General features: G+C 38.9%; 3 protein-coding genes across 10 annotated transcripts; all 3 read left to right on the top strand.

Moving 5' to 3' along the window:
- The first annotated feature begins 292 nt into the window (after positions 1–292).
- On the top strand, positions 293–11335 carry LOC6499888 (tubulin polyglutamylase TTLL5). 3 transcript variants are annotated; one of them, XM_001953659.4, is made up of 5 exons: positions 300–615; positions 7941–7985; positions 8291–9088; positions 9154–9367; positions 9432–11335. In XM_001953659.4, the coding sequence occupies exons 2-5, from the start codon at positions 7948–7950 to the stop codon at positions 11157–11159; spliced, it is 2778 nt and encodes a 925-aa protein (XP_001953695.1). In that variant the 5' UTR covers positions 300–615; positions 7941–7947; the 3' UTR covers positions 11160–11335. The 3 variants fall into 3 exon arrangements, with proteins under 3 accessions (XP_032305418.1, XP_032305421.1, XP_001953695.1); XM_032449527.2 differs by lacking the exons at positions 7941–7985; positions 8291–9088; positions 9154–9367; positions 9432–11335 and adding an exon at positions 2891–6970 and having other exon boundaries at positions 293–615; XM_032449530.2 differs by lacking the exons at positions 7941–7985; positions 8291–9088; positions 9154–9367; positions 9432–11335 and adding an exon at positions 2868–6970 and having other exon boundaries at positions 293–615.
- Positions 11336–11638: 303 nt separating this feature from the next.
- Positions 11639–14984, top strand: LOC6499889. Of its 3 annotated transcripts, none has more exons than XM_032449543.2 (11): positions 11640–11839; positions 11916–12269; positions 12341–12737; positions 12802–13094; positions 13155–13322; positions 13381–13464; positions 13529–13804; positions 13862–14118; positions 14178–14233; positions 14612–14684; positions 14741–14984. In XM_032449543.2, the coding sequence occupies exons 2-11, from the start codon at positions 12027–12029 to the stop codon at positions 14838–14840; spliced, it is 1947 nt and encodes a 648-aa protein (XP_032305434.1). In that variant the 5' UTR covers positions 11640–11839; positions 11916–12026; the 3' UTR covers positions 14841–14984. The 3 variants fall into 3 exon arrangements, with proteins under 3 accessions (XP_044573106.1, XP_032305434.1, XP_001953694.1); XM_001953658.4 differs by having other exon boundaries at positions 14300–14684; XM_044717171.1 differs by lacking the exons at positions 14178–14233; positions 14741–14984 and having other exon boundaries at positions 11639–11839.
- A 30-nt stretch (positions 14985–15014) lies between these two features.
- Positions 15015–21272, top strand: LOC6499890. Of its 4 annotated transcripts, XR_006507648.1 has the most exons (15): positions 15015–15435; positions 15494–15602; positions 15655–16040; positions 16093–16193; positions 16264–17252; positions 17303–18734; positions 18785–18904; positions 18953–19338; positions 19389–19700; positions 19763–20110; positions 20169–20410; positions 20473–20661; positions 20725–20784; positions 20841–20988; positions 21051–21185. XR_006507648.1 is itself a non-coding variant. In XM_044717155.1 (14 exons), the coding sequence occupies exons 1-14, from the start codon at positions 15082–15084 to the stop codon at positions 20846–20848; spliced, it is 5046 nt and encodes a 1681-aa protein (XP_044573090.1). In that variant the 5' UTR covers positions 15015–15081; the 3' UTR covers positions 20849–20965. The 4 variants fall into 4 exon arrangements, 3 of the variants coding, with proteins under 3 accessions (XP_044573090.1, XP_044573074.1, XP_032305412.1); XM_044717155.1 differs by lacking the exon at positions 21051–21185 and having other exon boundaries at positions 20831–20965; XM_044717139.1 differs by having other exon boundaries at positions 15016–15435; positions 18800–18904; positions 20725–20988; positions 21051–21272.
- Positions 21273–21304: the final 32 nt, after the last annotated feature.

The raw sequence follows: 21304 nt of genomic DNA, 5'->3' as shown, positions 1-21304 counted from the left end.
ATGTTTTTCTTGTTTCTGTAATCGATGTTTCTTGTTGGGCCTTTTCAACACTTTTTTTCGGTTTATGCAAGGACCCATTTGGCGGGCATTTTAAATTTCTTAACAAGTTTGAGTTTTTAAAAGAGAACATTAGAAAGAAATTGTTTTAAATAGTTAAATATTATAGATTCATATTGATTCATTAAGCAATAAAGCTCTTTACGCTAAAAAAAAATCGAAATGGTAGGACCAGAGGGACCAATAGTGGTGGCCGTTTTTCGATTGAAAAAAAATACCATCGCCGGTGACCGTTTTCGATAGGATCAAAATTACCATCTACTGGGTGTCCCCTCCCCACCTGACAACCTGAATCTGACATCTGCTTGCCATCAAAATTTTCAGGTCCAATCTTTCCCCAAATGCAAGTTACAAATTCAAGTAAACGCAAATTATCGTTGTAATTAACTACGATTCGAGCAAAAATTGCCGCTTTTGCATATGCGCGATTCGAGACGAGCTTCGTGGCAGAAGGACGAACTGACAACGGAGGGATTCGAGTTTGGACATTGGAAAAGGTGGCAGTGGAGGTTCCCTTAACTTTGAGACCGTGATTGGTAAAAGAAGTTGCGATTGCCGGTGAGTCCCCCCCCCACAAGCCACGAATCGCAGGCTATTAGAATTTAAGAAATATTTATAGAAAATCGAGTGCGTGCGACGGAGCGGAGTTCATATGAACGTGCTATCCGTATAAACAAAAAAATCAATACCATGCTTGGAAGCTACATACATGTATGTATGTATGTATGTATGTACATTCGTATGCAGTTCCTTTTTCGGACCTCCCAGTCACTTCCTGGACTGGGCTCCTCCGTCACCCCCTTATGTGTGGAACCGATTGGCTCCGAATCCAAAAAAAAATTCGTGATGTCATTTCGAAAATTTCCCCTTATTTGGGGGTTTGCAGTCGTGTGTAAGAGAAATATCTTCTTAAATTCAGGTCATATATGGGGGTTTCCTTCGCCTATGCATTTGGGTGGTGAGCCAGTTACTTCTAGTCGAGTTTTTAGGGGTTGTTCTACCCTTACTGGCGTCAAACGGTAGGCCTAACTTTTATTTCTACACCCTCGACGACAAGTCGCATGCCCAAATACACACATTCAGATATAATAATGTACTGTGCATTTGCCAAAATGGGTGAAGTGTGTATAAAGTTCAGAGTAACTCTATTTGAATATAGATACTCCGCCACTCCACATGGGATATGGAAGACTCACATGCTCGGCAACCGAGAAAAACGAAACCGAAATGCAAGTGCCAGCAGGAAGTGCAAGGTCGGCCCATTGCAATGCCAACACTTGGTTTCGGTTGATTGACTTAAACATTAGAAATGTGTTATTTTTCAATCGTAGAAATCGATGAACCCGAAGCATAAATGCCCTTGAATAAAATATAAATAAACCTTAAGGCGCGACCGGCTTTAATATTTCCACTTCTCCTTAATATTGAAATCAATCTACCAGTTATGTAATTTTTTTTGTTTTTTTAAAGGCTCATCACCAGGGTAATAATTGGGATAAATGATATTTTTTTTCCGTTGGGATGGGGCTTATTACCGGAAGCTATTTGGTATTTGGCAAAAAAAAAAAAATATTGAAATAGCATTTAAATTTAGGTTCTTGGAAATACTTTGAGAAAATATTGTGTAATTAATCTCTAAACATTTTATCTCTAAAGGAACATCAAAGGGTTGTACCCACTTCTCTCCAGAAAATTGAAAAGATTATATTTTGGGACTACTTCCTCACAGTTTTGAAACCAGACTTATTCATACAATTCATACAAAAAGGCAAACGATCTGATAAAAATGCTGATAAAGCACATTTGAAAATCAAATATTGTTTCTCCAAACACCAAAATCTCTCAAACACCAGTATGTATGTGCTCGAGAAGGACCGATAAAATTTCATAGAAACCCAGTTTCTATAGAGAGAGTATCCGGTCCTTTTCATAAATTAAATTAAGCAAATTGAAGTTAATTGAAAATGTACTGCTCTCACACAGTTTTCAAAGCATATTTATACCCTTGCAGAGGGTATTTATAATTTTGGTCAAAAGTGTGCAACGCAGTGAAGGAGACATCTCCGACCCTATAAAGTATATATATTCTTGATCAGGATCACCTCCTGAGTCGATATGAGCATGTCCGTCTGTCTGTTTCTACGCAAACTAGTCTCTCAGTTTTAAAGCTATCGAGTTGAAACTTTCCACACATCCTTCTTTCCTTTGCAGGCAGTATATAAGTCGGAACGGCCGGGATTGGTCGACTATATCCTATAGCTGCCATAACTGATTGATCGGAAATGCCATAACTTGGTTGTTTTTCAAGTTAGAAGCATGGGAGTTTCAATGGATTCCTCTTTGGGCAATATAATTCAATATGCCAAATTTCATAAGGATCGGCCAACTATATACGATCTGCTATATATCTAATAACTGCAAGGGTATATAAACTTCGGCTCCGTCCGAAGTTAGCTTTCCTTTCTTGTTTTTTATTCAAAGTCCACTATCCGAATCGCTGAGTGATCCGAACCCATGGGATAAACGAATGATTACCAAACCATTGTTATTGTTTAGATTTAATTGTATTAATTAAACTATATAACATATATGTACAATAAACATTCATTTCAGTCACACTGACCACAATTTTGATCTAAAAATTGCAATATTTTGGACCATAAAAAATATATCTCCTCACAATTATATAATATTGTACATATATCACAACTGAAGTTAACAAACTGATGAGCTGTAGTTGATGATTAGCTTAAGAATCTAGTTTTAAGTGTATTTTTGGTAATACTTTCTTAAATATTATAAAAAAATAGTATTTTTTCCTTCAATTTTATAGCATCTCAATATCTGAAATCTAACCAGAGTCTTGCATCTGTTGATGCGCGTAAAGAAAAGAAAATAAAAATAAATATTAAGTCACCAGCGAGCCACATAGTAATTGTTGGGTGTTTTAAGGTATTGCAAGCATACATACGATGGATGCCAAAAACACTCCGCCCAATAAACCCTTAGATGGGAATAAATTTCTAGAGATGTTGTCAACCATATCATTGGAGGAAGTGCTCAAGTTTGAGTTTCGCCGCAGCCAAGCTAAGAAATGGGAGTTGCTGGTGGAGGAGTGCAAGGATGCGGCCACAAAGAAGTACAAGTGCAATGTGTGCGGTGTCGTCCAGTTCGGCGACAAGAATCTGTTCAGCCATCTGACTGGCAAGAAGCACAATGCTCTCATGTCGAGTATTTCGGATCTTCAAATTAAGAAGAGGGGTGCCGCGCCTCCCCAGAAAGGACGTCCTGCTGAAAAACCAGCTCCCAACTCAAACGCCAACAAAGATACTTCGAATTCAAACAATTCAAATAATTTGAATTCAAGAAACTCCAGTTCCAATAACGCCAATTCAAATTCAAAATCAAACACCAACTCAAGCAACGCTAATTCAAATCCTAAAGACTCGAATTCAAATAATTCAAAGTCAAGCAATTCAAATTCAAATAAATCAATTTCAAACTCTAACTCAAACTCAAACTCAAACTCGAACAATTCGAATCAAAACAAGCCTGTTCAAAGAAATGTATCACCCCAGAAGAAGCCTACTCCCAACTCTGGGGCCAATAAAAAGCCAGAGGAACCAAAGTCCTCGACTGCAGAGAAGCCCTCGGGAGGCCCCTCTTCGAAAGCTGCTTCCAATAGCAATTCTTCAGCCAAGTCTCAGCCGCAAAGGAAGCCTGGGCAGAATGACAAGCCAGCTCCTCCTAAGGACAATGCTTCCAAAAACAAAAACAATTTGCCAAACATTGTCAAAAACCCGCTGTCCAACAAGATCTCTATTGTTCCTCTGGCCAAGCTGATAAGTTCCAATCCGGAGCCCGAGGAAGACGATGACATGCCCATGGATGTCATCGTAATAGACGAAGATCCCCCATCAGAGAAGGCCAACAACACCATACCCATTCAAACTGGGCTCCGGCAGCAGGCACCAGAGGAGCAAAATGCGCAAAAAAATGTTCCATCTCTGCCCCGAAAATCGACGGTCGCGGATAACTCTACAGCTAGACCCGATGGCTTGACTTTTGAGTCCACCAATGTAGCCGAACTCCTCGGGCTCGTTGGTGTGGAGTATGTCCTGAAAATAGTTCGCAGTGTGAACGCCAAACATGCCAGGTATTTGTGCTGCCTGTGCGACATTACTGCCGATGAGCAGAGGATGCACAACCATTTGGTGGGTTACAACCACCGTCTGAAGTATTTTGACAAGCATTTTCCCACCGCGATGCGCCAGTACCGCCAGTATGTGGCCCATGTACCGGAGAGCGACGTCGCCAAGATAATGATGCCCATATTTGAGAAGCTTGCCATGGCCATTGAGAAGCACCACGGTCGCGAGACGCCATATATGTGCTACGAGTACTACTTTGGCAAAGATCGCAATTCCCTGACCTCCAAAGTTTTCAGCCGACGTCATGCATCGGAGCTGCTGGGGCCTTCGTTCACGCACGTGGTGGACTCCAAGGAAGTCGAGCAGATGATCGAAAAGATGCACCAGAACAAGCTCCAGCCTCAGCCGCTGATGAGCACGGAGCACTCGAATCCCTATGTTCCACCATATGCACAGGGGCGTCCCAATAACTATGCCCACTTCAACCCAGAGGCGCCTGCTGGAAACAATCCGCCACAATCGCAGACCGTCGATGATGAGACTCACAAGCGCATGGTGGATAGATTCCTGCGAGGAAATCGTCCATCCCGGAGCGATACCCATGGATCGCGGAACCCGAAGCGCAACCGTTCCCGATCTCCTTCCAACGATCAGCGGAAGAGACCTGCCGCCACTCCAACGAAGCGCCTGTGGAACGTGGAGCGCAGGTCGTTGTCGCCCCTCCGAGATGGGGATATATGGCAGGCCTATCGCCACATGGTCGACCAAAAGGTGCGGGATCTGAACGTCTCATTCGATGCTTATAAGGCCGACCCAGAACAGCACCCCAACTACCAGCAGGAGTGGCAGAGGTTCTGGAAGCGCCGCAAGGACGAGCTAATACAGGCCGGAATCAATCATCGCTCTTACAATTTCCAAAACGAGTGGATTCACTTTTTCAACGCCCGTTTAGATGAGTTGTACAACCTGGAAATTGAGGATATTAAGGTGAAATGTCGCGAAAGATTGTGCCTGCCCATGACTAACCATGAGCTGGAAAATGAAAAGTATCATGTCCATGTGCGCGGTGTTGAAGAGGCTCAAGTGCGTCAGCCGGAGATCCGTCAACCGGAACCCCGTCAACAGCCGCCGCTCCGTCAACAACCGCCACTTCGGCAAGAACCGCCACTCCGGCAACAGGCGCCCCGAGATCTGGCACCCCGTCAACTGGAACCCCGGAAACCCGAACACCGGCAACCGGAACCCCCTAAGAAGATGCGAACTTCTCCGCCTCCAGAGGTCGAGCCGCCGAACGTGATTCACGTTCTCCGTCTTTTGACCGCTCTGGAGAATTATCTGGGAAGTTTGGGGCCCTTTGTCACCGAAATGCTGGCCAAGGCTTTGCAAACCCAAAGACTATATCCCGATAGGGTCCATAACATAATACTTACATCCGAAAACTGTGCAATTTTAGAGACGGCCAAAGAGAAGTTCACCGGCCTTCTGATTTCCCAAATATATGATCCCACTAAAGAGAAGGCTTTGAAGAGGGCCATTCACGACACGGAATTGTTGCTGGAAGAAGCTGCCAAATTCGTCAATCCCAAGGAACCAGCTTCAATTAAAATCGCACCCCAAGTTATGGAGAAATCAGGCTTCGATTTCGACAACAAAAAACAAAATCCCAAACAGAATGAGCTTTTAAATCAGAATCCCAAGAAGCCGTTCGACAAAACCGAACTGGCTGCCAAATTGGCATCTTCCCTAGTTTCCCAGGGGAAAACATCCATTAATCGCGAAGAGCTGCAGAAAATTCTTCAAGTTTACAACTTAATTGAGCAGAAAAAGCGCCAGGACGATCCGCCGAACAGATCGGATAGCTCGGATCGACAAATGCGTTCGCGAAACTCTCCCTTTGTCGCTGAAACCAATGATAACCCGTTGTCACAACACTCGACTAGAAATTTACATGCAAACAATGAGACCAGTACGTTCACTGGTCAGAATTACTCCGATAATGTGGCTCGCCTAACCAACAAAAACTCTAACATGGCTAACTCCGACAACAATTATCCACCGGATCGTGGATTTGCTTCTGGCCCCCGTCAGAACAGTCTCTTGGGTGCTGGATCTGGTGGCTACCAGAACACCCAATATCCCAGTGGTTCGGCCAGTGGCACACATCAAAACAGTCAATACGGCTCTGGAATGGGATCGCATCAGAGCAATCAGTACGGTTCCAGGTCCGGAGGACTTGGAAATTACGAATATGGATCGGGACCCGGATCTGGTGGGCTTCAGAAGAATCTATATGGGTCGGGCGCCGGCGGACTTCCAAGCAATCAATTTGGCTTGGGATCCGGAGGGCTTAACAGCAATACCTATAGCACTGGACCTGGTAGCGGATATTCCAGCACCCAGCCAGGACCTGGCGGATCGTCGTTGTCCTCCAGCAGCGTGTTGCGCAACAACCTGAACATGTCCTCCCTTTTCAACTTTAATACCCATCTAAACCCCACATACAATTCTAACCGCAGAAACAACAACAATTATTAACCGAGAGACGCCACAGCCGCTTAAGACATAGCAACGAAATTTCTATGAAATTCTCCACTTCAGCCGAGACATACATTTATTGAATATTTGTGAAATATTTAAACAATGTAATGTAAATAAAACTTGAACATAATTCAAAACATACGTTTTCAATTATGCAGATGTCCGCAAAATGTATTCGCTAAGATATAATAAACCTATGAAATAAAGATTTTATTACCATGAAATCGAGATTTTATTTTAAATATTATTATTAGTACATATATTAGTTTAGATTCAAAAGATTTGGCATATTTTGTTAAGTAATCTGTTCGAAAAAGTAAAAGGCTGTTCAAGTTCTTTAAAGACTGTCTTGAAATGTAGATTTTATTTTTATGATTTGAATGCAATGTATTATTGTTTTTTTCAAAGCTAGAAATATACAGTTTTGAATAAAAATTATCCACGCCTTGGTTAATTTAGATTTAAGAAACTAATTCTAAGTTCATGGATCGCGCTTCCCGTCTGGGGTACTTCGAATGCGGAACAGAGGCGACAGATGAATTAGTTGTGCTATGTCATATAGCACATCAAAACTAATGGAGATCTGTGCACTATGGAAAGCTATCCAGTCTCGGGAATACGATGTTACAATTACCAGTTTTGAATGGTTCACAAGAGGAAAGTATCGACTCGAATAAATGCATGCTCTAAAATAAGGCAAACACAAATTGAATCAGGAGTGATCATCGTGACCGTTAAATACCATAAAAAAGGTACTTAATTGTTTACAACCCACACTTCCCACACTCCCTTCGACATCGTAGCATGTATATCATAGAGTCTAGTGAAATCCTCGATGGTCCTCGATGGAAAATGAATATCCATCGCTGCTTAACACATACCGCTCTCCAAGCCACTTGAACTTAAAGTCACAAACTATTGTGGGAAGATAGTTTTTTTTTTTTTTTTGTAGCAATAGGTTCTACTAAAACATTTTTCGGTTCTGCTTTAAAAAGCTCAACAAATTTTTTATTTAAAAACATTAAACCTGAATGGATAGATACCGAATATACGTGCCTTACTCTGCTAATATATGTATATTTTAGTACTTAATTTCTTCCTTATAAAATAAAGCTTTCTTTTGTTCCACTTTACGTTCTTTTAATCCAATCCAATAGTCAAGATATTTATATATTTTATACTTAACTATTTCAGAGTCGTTATGCCTTCGTCATTGAGTGAAGCTCTTACAAATTCCTCGTAAGTTTGGATTAATTTGTTAAAAATCGGTTCCAATTCAATTAATATTATTTTACTTGCCATTTAAATACTCTGGTAAACTAGTAAAGTAATAAGAGTTTAAAAAAAATAGTTTTTTCTGTGTTTTCTAGTTTCTTTATTTTAAAACTGTTATGGTTTATAAAAAAATGTACATAAACCAAAAATAAAGAACTTGATTTCTTTAAAAACCTGACCTTATCCAGAAAACTGGGTTTTCTAGAAATCTTTATAATACAACAATTGTATCCTTTCTGTTTCGTTGTCCCTTCGGGTGTGCCTTGTAGAGTCAGTCTTGATTTCCTGAAACAAGATGATTGGATTACTAGTGGAAAAATGGGTTCGCGGGAGGCGGTACTCGTGTTCAGAACGAATATTCTCAATCCAAAAACTCGAAAGTCCTTGTCGGAAAAGTCATCCGCCCAAACACTGTCGGATCCGAAAGACAACGAAGAAGAGGCCCCGGCTCCGTGCGAGAAGACGGAGCCGGAGGAGAAAACTTCCACATCGTCAGCAACCTGTAGCAACGAAGCTCTGAAAGAAGCCGCGCAGCGAAAGATTTACTTTTTGAGAAACGCGCAAAATTGTGATAAATCTGATAAATCCAAATTTTTAAGTCCTTTTAAGAAGCTAATGCATCAATATTCCTCCAGCGATACGTCTATTTCAAGCGAAGGGGAAGAGCCCGCTCGCTGTAGTAGTGAGAGCAAGTCGCGCGTCCTTAAAACCAATCAGAATGCCATTAATATTTCATTAGCTGAAAGTTCGTCGAAGGAAAGCGGATACGATTCAATGAAGCCAGTCAAAACCAATGCGAACACTGATACCAGTGAGGAGGATCAGGATCAGGAGGCGACCAGCGAAGAGGACGACGAGATTGGCGTTAACATGCCTGCCTTTAAACTTAAAATTACCTACAAGTTTCACCAAACCGAAACGAAATTGCTACGAAAACTATTTACAGTCCATGGCCTAACAGAAACTCAAGGCGAGAATAATTTTAATTTATTATGGACCGGTGTTCACATGAAATTGGACATTCTGAGAAATTTGGCCCCATACCAGAGGGTTAATCATTTTCCAAGGTAACTTTGTACTTTCATCCTTTTTATTTATTGATTTTTAATAGTTTTAAATGTTTGTGGCACAGATCATACGAGTTGACCCGCAAGGATAGGCTTTACAAGAACATTGAAAGAATGCAGCACCTGCGGGGCATGAAGCATTTTGACATCGTGCCTCAATCTTATGTGCTGCCCCTGGAGTCTCGAGACCTAATGGTGGCGCATAACAAACACCGAGGGCCATGGATTGTGAAACCAGCAGCTTCAAGTCGCGGAAGAGGAATTTTTATAGTTAACTCGGTAAGTACACTGAACACCAATGAAATTATATTCGAAATATAATGATTTCTTTTCTGATTTACAGCCGGATCAGATTCCTCAGGATGAACAGGTGCTAGTCTCAAAATATATTGTTGATCCGCTCTGTATTGACGGTCACAAGTGTGATTTAAGAGTATATGTATTGGTCACATCGTTTGATCCTTTGATTATTTATTTATACGAAGAGGGAATCGTTCGACTGGCCACGGTCAGATACGATCGGCATGCCGATAATTTGTGGAATCCGTGCATGCACCTCTGCAACTACAGCATTAATAAATACCACTCGGACTACATACGAAGCTCTGATGCCCAGGTCGAAGACGTCGGCCACAAGTGGACACTGTCGGCACTCCTGCGGCATCTGAAGTATCAGGGTTGTGATACTCATCAGCTAATGCTGAACATAGAAGATTTAATTATAAAGGCTGTGCTAGCCTGCGCTCAAACCATTATTTCGGCCTGCCGGATGTTTGTGCCCAATGGAAACAACTGTTTTGAGTTGTACGGCTTCGACATACTTATTGACAATTCGCTGAAGCCCTGGCTCCTCGAGATCAATCTATCCCCATCGATGGGCGTGGACAGTCCGTTGGACACAAAAGTGAAATCCTGCCTGATGGCTGATCTACTGACATGCGTCGGCATTCCGGCTTATAGTCCGGAAATGAGATCTCATTACGATCAGAAGTGGTCCCGATTTCGCAGCTCCAGTTGCCAACGACAAGCCACAGTTCCCCCGCCCTCGAGCAGTCAGAAGTCCACGAAGAAGTCAAAGAAGAAAGGAGCTGCCGTGCATACCAACCTCCTCACGGGCGAGGAGCAGCGCATCCTGCGCAGTGCCCGCCATCAGTATTCACGTCGCGGTGGATTCGTCCGTATCTTCCCCACGGATGACACCATGCAGCGGTATGGCAATTTCCTAGATTCGGCCAATGGCATTCCAATCTCAACACCGACTGTTCAAAGTCAGACATTCCAAACGCCGATTCTTCAACATAACTACAACCAAATGCTGCACTTTAATTTATACTGCCAGGATGGACGGCTTAGCAAGGATGACAATACTGAAGAGAATCGCATCGAACAGTATGAACGGGCCTTGGAAACTGATTCGGAGATTCCGTTTGTTAAAAAGCCAGCAATGGAGAAGTGCGAAGAAGAGGGCCGAAGATTGCGGAAGGTGATGCTCAAGAAAATAACAGCCGGATCAGAGCTCACCCAGTTCCAAGCACGACAGACCTTTAGTTTGTACCTGGAGTCGGTCATGCGACGGCTGACCGAAGATCCGAAAGATAGCCACGAGAAGATCATACTCAAGTTTCTAAACAAATTCGGTGGCAGTGTGAAGCCACCAGTTTTGTTCCGCAACATGCAAAACCTCAAGGTAGCCAGCAAAGCCCGATCGGCGATGGTTGCCAAGCTTCTAGGTGATTTTCTAGAGAACTACAAACGAGATACGGAATCGTATGTGGACTCCTTCGACCATTTTGGAATGATACCGTCAAGTGCCTACAATCAGTTCTTAATGCACGCTCAAGAGTCCGACTTGGAGGCAGTGCTGACCCTTCACACCAATGTTACGGGAATAATGCCCTTCTTGTATAATCGTTGTGGACTGTCAGTGCCACCTACGCCCCCAATTCCGTCCGGGCTGCATGGATTTCTTAGAGCCCTCCCATCAATGGTCTCAGCCTCTGGAACGGCCAGGGAACTTAGCAAATACGACGGATATTTTAAGAGCTACGAAAAGGATAAGATATTTCTATAAGGTCCAAAGAACACAACGCGATTTTAATCTATCTTAGCTAATGCGTAAAGCTTTTGTCCAGTCATATGATATGGTAGTAAGTCAGTATAATTATTTTTGTATTCAAATTTTCGCATTAAGGCAGGCTTAAAAAAATATATATAATAAATCATTTTCAAAACAACGATTACTATAAATGTAGTTTTTGAACTGCTTTAAGAAAAATCAACTAGCTTTTATATTACCATATAAAACAAGGGTCAAATTTTTCTGCCTACACAAAGTCATAGCTTTAAAAAGAATTAAAATAAATTATACTTCTACGCCAAAGATATATGAACTCGAGACTTCGAAAATAAATGTGAAATGCACAAAAATAATGTGTTTTTTTTTTTGGAGCAATGGTAAACTTTGGTGGAATATTATGGAAATTGTTTGTACAATTTTGGCGAGCTTTTCAAGGAAACTACTACAGAGTAAAAAGCTTTTTTTGGAAAAGCTCGTGAAAATAGAATTGGAGTGTTGCCAGTGGTCATTTCCTTTTTTGGCAGAAAAGTATAATTTTTGTAAAACAATAATTACGATGCCAAGCAAATGAAAAATATTATAATTATTTTACTTCGGGATCACGTAAGCTCTCCAACCACATAAAGTAGTTAACTGCCCATGTGCAAAACCATATCCAAGGATTCAAATGTGTGGTAAGCAAAAACTGAGTATTGATTAATCCTCTGCCAATAACAATAAACATTAATTTTTGATTTCAATGCATTTTAGCGAGTTTCGTAAATCATTTGAATCACGCTACTCGAACACACCAGCGTTTCCGCATTTTCATATGAATGTGTCCATAGGAAAATTTCGAATTTTCCAAAGCCAATCCAAACAATGACAGCTGATTCCAGTGCACGTAATGTATTCCGGAAGAATGGCGTTGCCGGTTTGGGCAACAACGGTCACGGACGGAGTCTCATTACGACCGCCAATCCATCCGGCGGGAGTAGTGCCTCCCTCCTTCAAAAGCAATTATCCTTTAAGACGCCCGTGGGATCAAAACAAATGGGCAAGTCCGATGAGATTGAAATGATTGACAGCTCGAACATCGAAAATTTCAATAATCGATATAATAAGGTAAATATTAATTTACTTAAAAAATATATAGAAAAAGATTACCCTTTATTTTTCAACAATTTATATTTTAGAATAGTATTATTGGATGGATCTGCTGTGCACCATGTATTTGGCTTCGAACTTCGGCGGCTGTCCACAAAATGGCCATTACATCGGCGACCTTATTGGTGACCACTTTACTTGTGGCCTCGCCCATTCTATTCCTCATCAGCACAGCACCCTCACCTTTGCCCCGAGACTGCTATATGGAAGGTGACAAGTGTTCTCCCGCCGTTTCTTCACCACCGGAATGCACGGATCCTATTTGCGAAACCGTGGCCTCCAGTATTCAGGCCAGGCTCAATTGGAATAAGGATCCTTGCACGGAGTTCAAGAAGTTCAGTTGCTGGCGCAATACACGGAATAAGAATATAACCAATCTAATTGAAATGGGAAACTCCCAAAAAAGTGTAGACTCGCAGATGTTGTGTAGGTTTTTCTTAATTGTTTTTGAATTAAAACAACAACTAATTTCTTACTCTTTGATTTGCAGATCTTTTCCAGAATAAGATTATGAACGGGAGCTTTAATATATTGCACAATTTGTTCGAAAGTTGTTTGCAACAGACAACTAACTCAACTGTAATGCACCGGATATTCGACAGTTTGGGCGGATATCTACCTGTTGGCTCCGTAGGACCCTCTAGAATAGCTCCTTTGATAGCAAAAATTTATGATCTAGGCCCAAGCCCATTGGTAGACTTATATTACGATCTTAGCTATGGCAGAAGACCGCACATTCTTCTAATAATTAGTGGACCTAGTACCTCTTCAACAATTTTGGAGGTAACTGAATCCAAAAGAAGCCTGTTTTTTAAATTTATAAACTTATAATTTCAAATTTAGCGCAAAATACGATGGATGAGCCCCAAAGCACCACCAAGTCGCATTAAACAAGGAGTACCTAAACTATTAGCCGATCTAATCGACAATTTTCTACCGCCCTCTGTATCCTATGCTCAAAGAGTATCCGAAAAGGATACGATTTTCGAATTTGTTAAGGACCTAAATAAAGTAAGTTTTAAATTGTACTCAAATGTGAGTGTTTTTTAACTGAAATCTTTTTTTAAAGCTACAAGTGGAGCACTCACGAAGAGGCTTCTGGGATAGTACCGTTTTATATAATGTATCAAGTCTACAAGACTTATATCCAGTTGTAAGTATCTCTTAACATACATTTTGTAACTCAGTTTTAAATTATTTTTCGTGTAATATTTCAGCTAAATTGGACCCTGCTTATTCCACAAAACTGGAGTGGACCCATAGTTGTCAGGAATAGTGAATATCTAAAAGCCTTAGGGTATTTTCTTACTAAATATCCTACTAGAGTTGCGCACAATTCCCTGCTATTGCTTAGTGCTTTAGAAATATTGCCAAGGGACTACCCGAGTCCCGAGGTTTGCACCCGATCAACCATGTGGGCTCTACCAGAGCTATCGTCGGCTTTATATATTGCCCAGCACTCATCCGATGATCTAAAGGACATAACCAAACGAGTATTTATAATTATATATATTTTAATATATAATCATCAATTTTGGATCACATTTTAGGCGGAGATCATTTTTAAGTCTCTAAAGGCCCATTTAAAACGCGCACCATCCTTGAAGGGTGCTGCTCTTGTTAAACTGTCAGCGCTTAAAATCCAGTCACAGACTTGGGATGGATTCTCCAATACCACAGATCTACTGAATTCACTTCAAATTCTGGACATTACAGCGGAATGCTGGTTTCAAAACATCTTGGAAATTTACAAAAAGAATAAAGTAGAACCGACAGATATTAGCCTGCAGGGAGGATCACATGATGCGTAAGGATTTGGCTTTGAAAAGTAAAAATATTTTGTGTATTAAGCATATTTTTTAACAGTTGGGCTTATCCTATTGTGTCTACAATATTTTACGACACTCTGAGCCACTCTATAGGTTTGTCTAGTCACCTGAATTTTCATAAAATATGTAAACCATAATGTTTTTGTAATTATTTTGCAGTTGTCCCATTATCTGTCATACTCATACCGTATTTCAATGCTGTTTTGCCTCCATATTTGCATTATGCTTCTGTTGGCGTTTCCATTGCCAAAGAGATCTTACGGTCTATTACCAAGTCTTTCGACGAAAAGGCAATGCGTTGTGTTCCACATTCTGTAAATATATTCTCGAACTATAGCCGCATGGATATCCTGATACATTCGGGAGGAATGCAGATTTCATACCACTCAATGCTTTCGTTAACCGGTCCAATTAAAGGAATGGCAAGACTACCTGGCCTTAATCTAACGCCAACCCAAATCTTCTTTTTAGTTTCCGGCCAGGAACTGTGTGCTGAATCGAATTACTTGGGTATCGATACAAATGCTCCCGAGTTTGATAATATGTAAGTTAGACAGTTCATTCTGGATGATATATTTTAAAACACATACCTATTTTCAGATTGGGTTGGCTCGTGGCCCAAGGCGGGAGTGCGACTGAAGTTTTCAAATGTCCATCGGGATCTATGATCAATATACAAAAAACCTGCAATGTGCTTTAAATATTCTTTGATTGACACCTCTACAAGTATATCATTTCAAATGTTTAAAAAGTAGTTGTTTTAGAGACTAACCTATTAGTATTGTTTTTATTTGAGATTTGAAATATGTATATTTTCAATAAATATACTGTTAATAAATTTTTGGCTTTTATATATGATGGCACTTAACATTCACTGATGGAAGTAAACATAAAAACTTAGTCACTCAGAACAAGTTAATCATTTAAACAATTTTCAAAATATGAAAAATACGATGATAAGGCATATTATTATCGCTTTGGCATTCGGATATCTGACAACCTATCTGTTGATATATGGCTTGCCTGATGATATACCCGAATCTCACATGTCTGAAAGTATTAATGCCGTTTTACTCAAGGGTCCCCAGGACCCCAAGAACAGGTCCTGTGAGGTGCAGATTATTATTAGTATTCACATGAACCCCAGCTTTGATGTGGATAATATGGATAAGTTTTGGGTTCTAGATGAAGTGTACGATCCTACAAAAAGATCGAATCAGAAAATAATATCTCCCTATTTGATAATGGTTTCCAGGGGCGAGCCTATCGTTATGTATCCACTTCAGTATCTTAAAGTCTGTTTATGTTTCATAATATTTAGTTAATGTTAATTAAGAGGTTTTTCTATACTAGTCTGTGACTGAGGAAGAACTTGAAAAGGATCCCTCAGACGAAAAAGAGGTAACCGAACTTCCACCAATTTTAGAACAGGAGGATGATTTGCTCGAATTTGATTTAAGAAGTGAGTCACGATGCAATCTGGTAAACTAATATAATATAAAATATAATTTTAGGAAAAAGAAGCCATCATTTAACCTCATTGAGAAGTAAATCCAAAGGTTCGAGAACCGCTGTAGAAAAAAGACAAAATGTCAATGGAGAAACCGGTAGAAATGATGCAAGTTATATTCATGGTAAAAATGATGTATCAAATCTTGGACTAGTCCGAATTTTTGATCCTACTGTTATTAATAAAACCTTAGAATTATCAAACTATTTTAAACCCGAACGGCCAGTTCATAAAATAATTAAAACCAATCAAGAAATTAAGGATAAGCTTAGAGAAAAACTACCACAAAAGCCATCTTTTGAAATTAATTCTAATATTCATAAGATAAAAGATGATATTGTCGAAAAATTACAAGCTAACGAGCATAATAATGCATTCCAACATAACCAAGTATGACTTTTTGTTGTTTAATTTTTAATTCGAATTTTTTCATTTTTTTCAGGACCTAAAAAGATTAGAAAATAGTAATCTGAAATATAATAAGAAATATCAAGACGATTATGAAAATCGTAATTACTTAAAAGCCCCCGAACAAAATATAAAGTTTGTATTTTTGATGCTCCATTATGTATAAATATAATCTTCTTAATGAATTATTTTTTATTTTATTTAGTAATGCTCAAGTGGGGCCAACAAACCGGGAAAAATATTTCCCACGGGAATTCGAAAATAATGAACACTACGAAAGTGGCTTCCAAAATGGAATTGAATATGAAAGCCCTCGTAGGGATATGCCAGAATTTGATAAAAAAAATGAGAAAAATATTTATAATTATGATTTACAAGCGAAATATATTCCAGTTGAAAATACAAATCGAAAAAATTATTACATGGAATATGCAAATCATGAAAATATTGAATTGCAACCAAAATATATTTCCGTTGAAAATGCAAATCGAAAAAATTATTATATGGACTCTGCAAATCATGAAAATCATGAGTTACAATCAAAATACACTCCAGTTGAAAATACAAATCGAAAAAATTATTATATGGACTCTGCGAATGATGAAAATATTGAACTACAATCAAAATATACTCCAGTTGAAAATACAAATCGAAAAAATTATTATATGGACTCTGCGAATGATGAAAATATTGAACAACAATCAAAATATACTCCAGTTGAAAATATAAATCGAAAAAATTATTATATGGACGCTGCGAATCATGAAAATATTGAACTACAATCAAAATATACTCCAGTTGAAAATACAAATCGAAAAAATTATTATATGGACGCTGCGAATCATGAAAATATTGAACTACAATCAAAATATACTCCAGTTGAAAATATAAATGGAAAAAATTACTATGTGGACTCTGCAAATCATGAAAATAGTATAAAGAAATTTCAGAATGAAAAAGAGTATGAGAACGAGAATTATAGAACAGATAACCATAAGTTTATAAATTCTAAGGAGCCTATAAACGAACCAAATCATTCTTGTTATTCTCAACCAGAAATGATTGATTACGAACCTGGAAATGAATACTTAGATTATCTTAATAAACCTGATTATAAAAACAACATGTTGGGTCAACCAAATATTGAAAGCTTCGACAGTATTGTAAATCGTCACATAAATCAAAACCTTGAAAGTTAGTACTAATTGTTAATTAATATAATTTCTAAAATGTTTTCTTTGTAGAAAATTTAATGGACTACAAAAATTATTACAAGATGCACCAACCGCCCATTGATTCTAAATATTATACTCAAGATCGATATCATCAGGATCCAGGCTATGATCCGGACTTTATGAGCCACCTTTTATCATATCATCCAAAAAGAAATTTCCATAGATCTTCGCCAATGCGACGTGTAAAAAATAAACCCAGAATGAAACGTGCCCTTTTGAATCCAGATAATATAGAAGAGGTACATACCGAGCAATTGGCTCAAAAGCAAGTTAATGACGCGTTAAAAATGTATAATTTGAAAAACTTTGAAATCAACGATGAAGCATCCTGTGATACTTGTGGTGGTAAAAATAAAGAAACAACGGAAAGTCCTGGTCCAAGTTTCTGCCCTCCCTTGGTGGCAACAGACAGTAAGGATAGCAAACTCGAAGATTTTTCTTTAAAAATCAATGATGAAATACCTTGTGATACTTGTGGTGGAAAGAATAAAAAAACTGGAGGAAAACCTTTACCTGGTGGTCTGGAATCCTCGAAAGTTGAAGACGTCAATCCCAAAAATGAAGACAACAAAAATGATAAGCTTGAAAAGAAGTCCCTACCAAAAACCGCATTCCCTCCAGATTTTCATGAAATCAAAATTGACAAGAATAAGGAAACTTCTTTGACTAACAATATCCATAATTTAAGTAAAATGCATTTGAGTGAAATCTCAAGTGATTTCTATTTAGGTACTACTGAAAAGGCTGATTTAAAATTGCCTTCTGGGTTCATGCCATTGGATTTGCACTCAAGCGATGAGAGTTCCTGCGATACTTGTGGAGGAAAAAATAAGAAACCAGGTGGCAAAACTCTACCTGGTGGTCTGGATACTGATAAAATTCAGGACTTTCATATAAAGATTGATGACGAAAGTTCCTGTGACACGTGTGGCGGTAAAAACAAACAGCCCAGTGAAAAACCTTTTCGAGGGAGTCTGGATTTCCCCGGTGATTTCCATCTACCATTCGATATATATGGGGATCATTTGAAAAACCTTGGGGTCAATACTTTACACGAATTGGAAAAAGGCGATCTTAAAGTTAGCGATGAAGCATCTTGTGATACCTGTGGAGGAAAAAACAAGAAACCCGATCCCAAGCCTTTGCCAGATTCTCTGAAAGCACAAAAATTGCAAGACTCGCATCTTAAATTTGAGGATGAGGTACCCTGTGATACGTGTGGAGGAAAAAATAAAAAACCTGATGGAAAACCTTTTCCTGGGGGTCCAAAATCGGAGCACATTGTGGAAAAAAATAACGTTTTTATTCCTTGTGAAAGATGTAAAGGACACGATAATTGTAATGACGATACATTTGTTTCTGAAACTTGTGGCTGTTTAGGGAACCCAGATGTTTGCAATTGCGAAGTTGGTAAAGGAACTCGAGACTCTAAACCCGAATCGTAAGTATCTGAAACAATTAAATGACCATTTCATATTATTATTCTTTCAGTTCAACTAATAAAAGTTACTCTGTATTCAAAATGAATACTCCAGTACCCGTTTTAACAACCAAACTTCGAATTTTTCGAAGGCGACGTAACACTTGGTGGCGTATTGTCCCAATTATAACGTAAGAATAATAAAATAGTTTAATATTATTTGTTTAATCCGTTTACAGTCTCAACAGCATGAGTGGTATATTTGCTAATGAAAATATCTCTGTGGTTTTCACTTCTCACGTGGATATACTTCGAATGGAGAAATCATTGGGCTTACTTAACAGCAAACTGGCTATTCCAAAAACACAAAATCCCACTCAGGGGTATACCTTGAAAGAATATCAGGACAATATTAGAGACAGTGTCCTGCTCGAAGACACAGAAAAAGATATATCCATACGAGATATTACAAATTCCCTGATATCCAAACTAAAAAAAGTGAAAGTCGAAGGAGCTAAAAAAATTGAAGGCTTAGGAAACTTTCCATCCTCCGGACAAGCTCTGGAGAAATGTCCCCACAAAGACAAGGATCTTTGTTTAAATATTCGCGACGAGAAGGTACCAGGTAAGGTTTTCATTAAATAGTTCCTCTTTCGGTTAAACATTTGTGGATAGAATTTAGCATAAAAATCAAAATTCCCTTTCGAGAGAATGCTTTTCTTGTTCGAGATAAATATTTTGTTAAAATTGCAAGAATCGTAACGGATGCCACAACAAAGGATGCCCTTCAAATTTCAGTTGATGTGATCAACAAAGGAATGAATTCCCAGGAGTTTTTAATATTTATTGGTAATTGCGAACAATCCTTTGGGACATCGGGTACCTCAAGTACCAAAAAATTACTTTTACCTAATGTTGGGCAAACTGTCACCTTTTTGTTACCATTTATTCGAGGCTCAAAGAAAAAAGGAAAATTTCGTTGCGATGGTAAGACAAACAAAAATTATTACTATATATTTGTTATTGTTATTAATAGTATATAATTACAGTGGTTGTTAAGGCCGCAACCGGCAGACAGAATCAAGATTTGAAAGTTGGGGTTGTGGCCAAAAGGTCAATGGATATTCAAATCCACTCAAGGTGCTTCTGCGTCTGGCGGTGTCAGTGCCACTGCATGAGCAAATTGGAAACATTTATTAATTACAATGTCTGTGAAACAATGAGCCGAAAAGCTCAGGACGAGGCAGGACTCTTATATAACTGCCCGCCTGGAAATGAAAAACATGATAAATGTATAACGGACTTGGGTATCGGAACGAATGATGAGGAACCATGTGATTTCTTTTGTAAACTTTTATCCATTTTTGTACTTATATTATGGTTGCTTCTTTTTTTGGGTAGGTTTTTCATAAAGCCAAATATGCAAAAAGCTTCTGTTTATTCCTTTCTTTACAGGTATTTTAAAAGCCGTTCTGGGACTTTGTATTAAACCCATTGCTCGTTTTGGATTTGACACCCTCCAGCCTGGAAGAAAGTTTGAGTGCACATCCAAAAAACGCATTTTTTGCATTAATCTTTTCTTTTTTATTATATTTCTATTTGCATTTTGGTGCAAATGTTTTCGACCGAAGCCTGAAGATCTTCTGGCTGCCAGCACTGAATGGATTTGTAGACCGGATAGCGATTGTTCATCTCAAGTTAGTCACAACCAAAAGTGTTTAAAAATAAACATTTAGTCTTGCCTTTTCAATTATTTTAGAAAAAACAATGCGATGGACAAGCTAGGCTTGTCGGAGGCCAAGATCAGAAATATAATGAACGTTTCCTACAAACCTTTGGCCCTCTACATGAAAACGGATTGTTTTCAGATGAAAAGCCGGATGATGAAGAGAGTACTGCATTTATTTTAGAAGTATTGGAGGAAAGCAAAACCTCACTGAGTAAAATGGTAATATTATTTATTTAAATTTATTTATTTACTAAATTTAAAATCTAAATTACATCTTTAAAGATGAGTCAAGCTGCAGCCTATAGACAAAATATTGAGGAATCGACAGAAGACTCCGTCGAAGTAAGCGAGGCCGACGAATTTGTTGATACTCTAAAAAATGCTCAAGTTGTTTACAGGACCTTAAGTTCGCCAATCAACGGGGTAACTGATATTTCATCGAATTCTCAATACTGTGTCAAGGGCTTCTTTTTGCCATCAATCAACTCCACATATGAGTTTCTAAGCTATCATCCATTTTGTCAGTACGTGGGGATCTCAGAAGAGGTGTTCTCTAAGTTTTTTTTTTAAATCTTTGAAATTAGTTATTAAAGGTCCATTTATTCTAGAATATTCTCAAGAATCAGGAGCAACCCAAATACGTTCACACGGATGAATTCTCAAAAATATACGCCGATAAAATGGAGGTTTTCAAAGCCAATGATCTCTCAACAGTTTGTCCACATGGTGTTCATTGCATAAACATGGACAGTAACAATTATTTAGAAAACTCGTTTGTGAAGCTCTCGACTCAGCTATCGCAATTAAAAGCTAATAAGATGAATGATTAAACAATTATATGTTTTATTTATGATTTATGATA

The sequence above is a fragment of the Drosophila ananassae genome, chromosome 2L, assembly GCF_017639315.1.
Source record: "Drosophila ananassae strain 14024-0371.13 chromosome 2L, ASM1763931v2, whole genome shotgun sequence".
NCBI classification, from domain to species: Eukaryota; Metazoa; Arthropoda; class Insecta; order Diptera; family Drosophilidae; genus Drosophila; species Drosophila ananassae.
The sequence above is the reverse complement of the archived record's forward strand: the minus strand, read 5'-3'. Positions and strand labels throughout refer to the sequence as shown.